Genomic DNA, 6,000 nt, shown 5'->3' with positions numbered 1-6,000 from the left:
CTCCTCCCAAACCAGGCTATCATCACAGAACCTGGCAGAATATACAGGGTTGGTTCATCTCTTAAAGACAACTATGCGCAGATAAACTGGATTACTTTGCTATAATCCCAGGGTGTAAAAAGTCCAAAGAATCTCGGCAGTTTGGGTCCGCGCATGCTTGGTCTCGGCCTGGATGTGTCTGCCAGGCCTGGCAGAGAAAGAGGACAGACCGCATTCACCTAAAGCGAAATCGGGCTGACACAGTAAAGATGTTTTATGCTTTGTTGAAATAGTAAGTGTCACGACTCTTGGAATAACAGCCGTGCTGAAAAACTGACACACTTTTCCTGCGGGTATGTCTTTGCATAAATTGTTCCCCTCTCTGCAAGAGTAACTGATACCATCTGTGAGCATTCGGGGCCGTCACTCTCCTTCCCTTTCAAGCTGCCTGTTTCTCTTCTCTGCCTCTTTTCAAAGGTGCAGGCACAGAAGAGCCCCCCGCCCCCCCCCGCACCCCAGCTAATGGCCAAACACTGAGTCTGAGCTCGGTCCCCAAGCCTTTTAACCCCTTGCTTCCAGCCCGGCGTCTGAAGGGGAAAACAATCCTCGGAGCCCCGGCCCTCCCCCTGCCTGTGATAGGCTGCCTGGAATAGCGACAGCCTGTGTCACCGAAAAGGGCAAAGCCTTCGGAAATAGAAACAAAGTTGGTTACAAATCACACCGGGTTTTTTTTTTTTTTCCCACCCTTCTTTAGCAGGCGACCATGGGGAAAGTGACCACTGCTGTCAGAGCGGGCAGCGGGGGCGGCCGGGTGCCACGGGAGCGCCTGTAACTTCTACGCGACCATGGTACCTGTTGAAAACACCGAGGGCCCCGCTCTGCTGAGTCCGAAGGGGAGAGCGGCCGAGACCGAGGGCAGCGGCGCAGCCAGCGGCAGCCGGCATCCTCCCTGGGCCAGAGGTAAAGTGAGGCACGGGCTGGCCGGAGCCGCGTGCTGTCCTCGGCTCTCACCGTGTGTGTGTGTGTGTGTGTGTGTGTGTTGTGTGTGTGTGTGTGTGTACACGTGAGCGGGGGAGGTGCGTGAAGAGAAGGGGACAGGATCCGGTGGGAGCAGGAATGACACGGAGCTGTAACATGCAGATCCAAGTCCCACGACTGGCAGGATGGTCCGTCGACTGTGTTGGCAGAATGTAGAACTCTTTCATTTTGGGACAGGGACTGGCAAGAGAGTCCCATGTGTAAACACACACACACACACACACACACACACACACTTTCTCATTTATTGGCACAAATGGGCAATCTGTAGCATTTAGAACCACCGTGTTTTAAATCAGTATTTTCAGTAGGCTTCAGAAAAGTATTAGTTATGTAATCAATGAACACAACTTTCTTTTTTAAGTTCCCAGCCTCCGTTTGTAATGAATTTGTAATGAATTCAAGCCTAAAACCTCCGTTTGATTTGCTCCTGCTCTCTTTCCAACTGGCCTTTCAAACTGAGGTTCCTTTAATACTTTTTCCTCCCGGAGGTGAAATCTGAAAGAATTGTAATTCATGTCAGTGATCTTTGCTCTACCGAATGTTGTTCTTTACTTCCACATGTACCAATCCCACAAACACGCTACAAGCTTTTCGCTATCCTTTCTGACTCTTTTAGTTGCTTCCCAAAGGAATAGAAACTAATCGTAATAGGAAATTAAATCAAACACAAATAATTCTCTCTCTAAGGCTTTCCTCAGCTCTGCTCGCCTTCAACATACCATAGATTCCCAGGCCATAGATTGGAATTTCATGAAAAATCCAGAATACTAAATGATTGACAAGGCCTGTACCTTTCCCCTTGTAATGGATCTATGAAGTTACGTTTGATTCCTGGGTTTGTCTGATTTTGGACTTGAATCCACGACCCCTCTGTCGGAGGCATGGATCGGCTCCTGGGCAATGAGAAGCTGTCAGCCTTCCCTACCCTGCTCCCTGCTCAGCTTTTCTCCTGCTTTCCCACTTCTGGTCAAGAGTGACTGTCTGGGGTCATCCTTCAGGATGGCCGAGCCCCTCTCTTACACAGGGCTGCCCCTTCCTCCACATGTGCTCCCTGGCTCATTAGTCTCAGAGCAGCCCAGGGAAGCTTGTATTTGAGGGCTCAGGGAAAGAATCGCAATGTTCTCTCTGAATTTCTGAAAGACTGAGCTCCAGAGCCTGCTGAGGTGGCCAAATCAACAAAAGGGTTCACTAAATAGTTGGTGATAATGTCACAAAGAAGAAAAGAAACTTTGTCCTGAGGGGGTCTCTATAGCAACAACTAAAAATGGACTATTTAATTTTGATACAGCTTTGAAAGCACGGTGTACTCGTAATAGGTTAAAATGTGCAAAAGCGTAATTACCCTGAAGTAAGGTCACAAGGATTTGTGTTTGGAAAGATGGAACATACGCACAAAATGCAATGTAACATGCAACTGTTTCTGTTCTAAAGAAATGATAAATGGATAAATACTCTAAGTTATTTTTTAAATTTAATTCTAAATGAACCTTTATTATACAGAAAAGGAAGCCAAAATGGTTCCCCCAAATCTTAAATGAATAAAACTTTGATTTGTGCTATAGTTTCCATTTAGATGAATACAGACATGTTAGTATTACTTGTGTACATTTTCCTAAATTGTCTGAGACATCTCTTGGTACCCAAAAGCGATTATATATATATATATATATATATATAGATATAGATATAGATATATCTATATCTATATCTATATATCTCTACCGAATGCACAGTGTAGGCTCGCTGTGTGGTTTGGGCTTATACCTTAGTCTGTTTTATAAAGATGTTGAAGCTTAATGAAATAATGCTTGTCAAATACTTCTTTTGACTTCTTTGTATTTTAAACTTTCATAGTTTCACCCAGGAAATTCAGAGTATTTAAATATGCTCGGTAACTATCATTCTAGTCCTGCATTTGAAGATACACACTTTTCTATATTCCTAGATGGGAAAATGAAAGCACAAAGAGGAACGAGTCATACAACCCAGGGAGAGATAATTAAATCATTTGAGATACTGAAAAACAAATCAAAACAAAAATTCCTAAACTCCATGATTGCACCCCCAGATCCCGCTCTGCCAACCCCTTCTTCAGCGGGAGAGAATGCTTTGTTCCAGTGACTAGAAGCTAATGAACTTAAATTCATTTTCAAGAAGTTATGACTCAAAGTGCATGTATTTTCCATTAATGTTTTAGTGTTCATAGACATGTATAATTGACCTCATAGTCAGGGTTGAGCTCAATCCTGGTGCCTAGAGCTGACCACGGTATAGGTGGTATTAGAAAAGGCACTGCTAGAACATCTCACACGAGGGAGAGAAGATGTGTGGTTGGCCCGAGTTCGCTCAGTGCTGGTGCAAAACTGACCGAGGTGTCTCTGGCCCGGGAGGCGGATGCCTCCTCCTCCAGCTCAGGAGATGGGTCTCCCAGGCTCTTCTAATTACATGTTTCAAATGCTCGGTTAGAGGAAGGGTTTCCTTAAGGCCCCCTCTACCCCACCAGCACCTGCCCCAAAGTTCCAAAACCAAGAACAATATTCATTGTATGAATGCAGGTTCTCAGCCCGGCACATCCAGCTGCCAAATGCACTAGAACCCAGGTCCCTAGAAGTGGACTCACTGACCCAGTTGAAAGGGCTGGGCTTCATCCCCACTAAGACACTTCTCAATCCAAGATGCCACAGCCTGAGACTCAAGAAATGCACACTTGTGCTAATCAGATGAGTATCCACAGGCCGTTGTTCTCAAACTTGTTTAAATCTGTGAAACTCCTTTTGACAAAGGAAAAGCTGAATAGGTGATTGATATGTAAGAGAAGTCATCATGGCACCTCTAGAGAAAAGAGGGGAGGTAGAGAAAAGAAAAACCTGAGGCCAGTGGCTCCCTGCTCCCTTCCCACCCCTTGTATCCCAGAGCAGACTCCTGGGTGGGGCCACATTAGCAAACCACAAGTCCATCACTTCTCTGCTTATGCAGGCCATGGTTTTGAGGTCAGGGCATTTTTACTATGCTCTTACTGAGTCTTGGACTCCCAGGGTTAGCCTAAACCAGGCCCCCTTGAATTCAGTCAGGCTTAGCTTTCTCAGGCTCCTTTGGGCAGCCCCATAGGAAGTTTACTTGTCAGACAGCTGAGGAGACTTTTAGAAGCAAGCTTATCCCCAGGGAAGTGTAAGTCAGGCCAACCAGCTTGACCTCATAACAGAGCCTTGCCTGTGAGAGGGACAGTTCTAACAACAAACCAGTCATTTTGGGAAGACCCAGGGCCTTAGCCATTATCATTTCTCCAGGCTTTCCATATATCAAAGAGTGACAAAACCTGTGACAAAAATTATTGTGTTTTATTTTTTTTTTATTTTTTAATTTTTTAAAGATTTTATTTATTCATTCGAGAGAGATAGAGACAGCCAGCGAGAGAGGGAACACAAGCAGGGGGAGCGGGAGAGGAAGAAGCAGGCTCCTAGCAGAGGAGCCTGATGTGGGGCTCGATCCCATAACGCCGGGATCACGCCCTGAGCCGAAGGCAGACGCTTAACCGCTGTGCCATCCAGGCGCCCCTATTGTGTTTTAAAAACACGCGTATTTAATAAATTAATGGCTGATAACAACAAAAAGTTATTGTATGCAGCTTGACATCGTCAAGGGAGTGACGGGATTTATAGACATGTGAATCTATGAGGGGCTATAGACTCTTTTTGTCCGGAAATAAGACCAGGTTTAAAGATAACCATCTCTCTTTTCACCCCAGGAAGTTTATCTCTATACTTGTGCACGTAACATCACTTGGAAATCCCATCAGAAGTCTACACTTGAGGCTTTTTGTGACTGTGAAGTTCCTGCAAGTGGCTTCTCCAAGACCTAGAAAGAGAGAAGGCACTAAGCAAACATGGTGTCACCTGTTTTGCCATAAGCTCTGGGTGGTGTCTCCCTCATGCAGCCAGGACTCTTGTTTCTCTTGGAGATCACTGTGACCTGGAGAGGGCAGAGAGGTTGCCACTTGCCACAGACCCGCTCCCGGCGGCCATCGCAGCTGCAGATGTGCATCGGTGGGCGTCTGCAGGTGGCAAGGCCTGGCAGACACCGCCAAAGCCTTTATGCAATGTGGCTGACCTGGGGAGGACCGAGGTTAGTTAGCAGGCACCAGGGTGCCTGAGCTGGTTTTCCAGCTCATGTCTGTTCGAATAGGTCAATGCCCCATTCCCAGTCATTAAATATTTTTAACATCACCCTTCTGTCTAGCACCCTGACTGCTAGCAGGAGCGGAGGCCTCTGAGATCCCAGGAACAAGCCTAGTGGTAGCCCTTAAGGAACATTGCTTGTGAATTTTTAAGGGGGTACGTTTTAGTGGGCTGGATCTTCTATTAGCTGGAAAAAAAAATGTTGAAATATAGTGAATCCACCCTGGAGCTGCCTAAGGAAACCCCAATTTACATGTGTAAATCAAAGGTGATTCAGCCCACTTTAAAACACTGTTTTTAATTGCTGTAGATATATGGGATTCTATTTTTCATTCAAGAATGGTTAGTTCTTGAATATTTTTGTAGGTAGCATTTTCTCAATAGTAGGAACTTAAGCAATACTTAGCCTAAGGGCTATGTTCTGAGAGGTCCCAGTGGCGTTCCATTAGTGCGCAATTAGCTTGTGCCTCTAAGCATTGAAACAGCTATTTACTCAGATTGGGTGAGCAAGCATGGGTTGTATACGATCTTAAATGAAGCAGAGTTGGGGCTCCCTGGTTCAGTTTTTTCTTCATGCACAGTCTTCCCCAAGAAGATGAGTTATTGAATAAAAGAGGGGATGAAGGCCATGTAAAAAGACACTGAGTTATGGTGGTGAGTAAGGGGGAAGCTTGGAATGGGCTTCTTCCCAAGGGGCTGTTTGACCAAACACCAAATAAGGATAATTTTTCATCCATCTTCCCTCAGAAAGTACCCAATCTCCGTTAAAGGCAAAAGACTTGAAATCGCCCCAGATATTTCCCAG

General features: G+C 45.6%; 1 protein-coding gene across 4 annotated transcripts in view; it reads left to right on the top strand.

The window, feature by feature from the left end:
* The first annotated feature begins 605 nt into the window (after positions 1 to 605).
* Positions 606 to 6,000, top strand: part of SLC2A12 (solute carrier family 2 member 12) — a 53,598-nt gene continuing 48,203 nt past the window's right edge. For 2 of the 4 annotated variants that reach the window (XR_002143311.2, XM_002922289.4), the window contains exon 1: positions 607 to 939. Coding sequence is in view for 3 of the 4 variants with exons in the window: in XM_002922289.4 (XP_002922335.1) it covers positions 825 to 939 (115 nt within the window). In the remaining variant the exon portion in view is untranslated. Of the gene's footprint in view, positions 940 to 6,000 lie in introns of all 4 variants that reach the window. The other 2 variants (XM_011228769.3, XM_011228768.3) reach the window with 2 other exon arrangements.

The sequence above is a fragment of the Ailuropoda melanoleuca genome, chromosome 10 (genome assembly GCF_002007445.2).
Source record: "Ailuropoda melanoleuca isolate Jingjing chromosome 10, ASM200744v2, whole genome shotgun sequence".
Lineage (NCBI taxonomy): Eukaryota > Metazoa > Chordata > Mammalia > Carnivora > Ursidae > Ailuropoda > Ailuropoda melanoleuca.
Note: the sequence above shows the minus strand (reverse complement) of the source record. Positions and strands in the feature narration are given on the sequence as shown.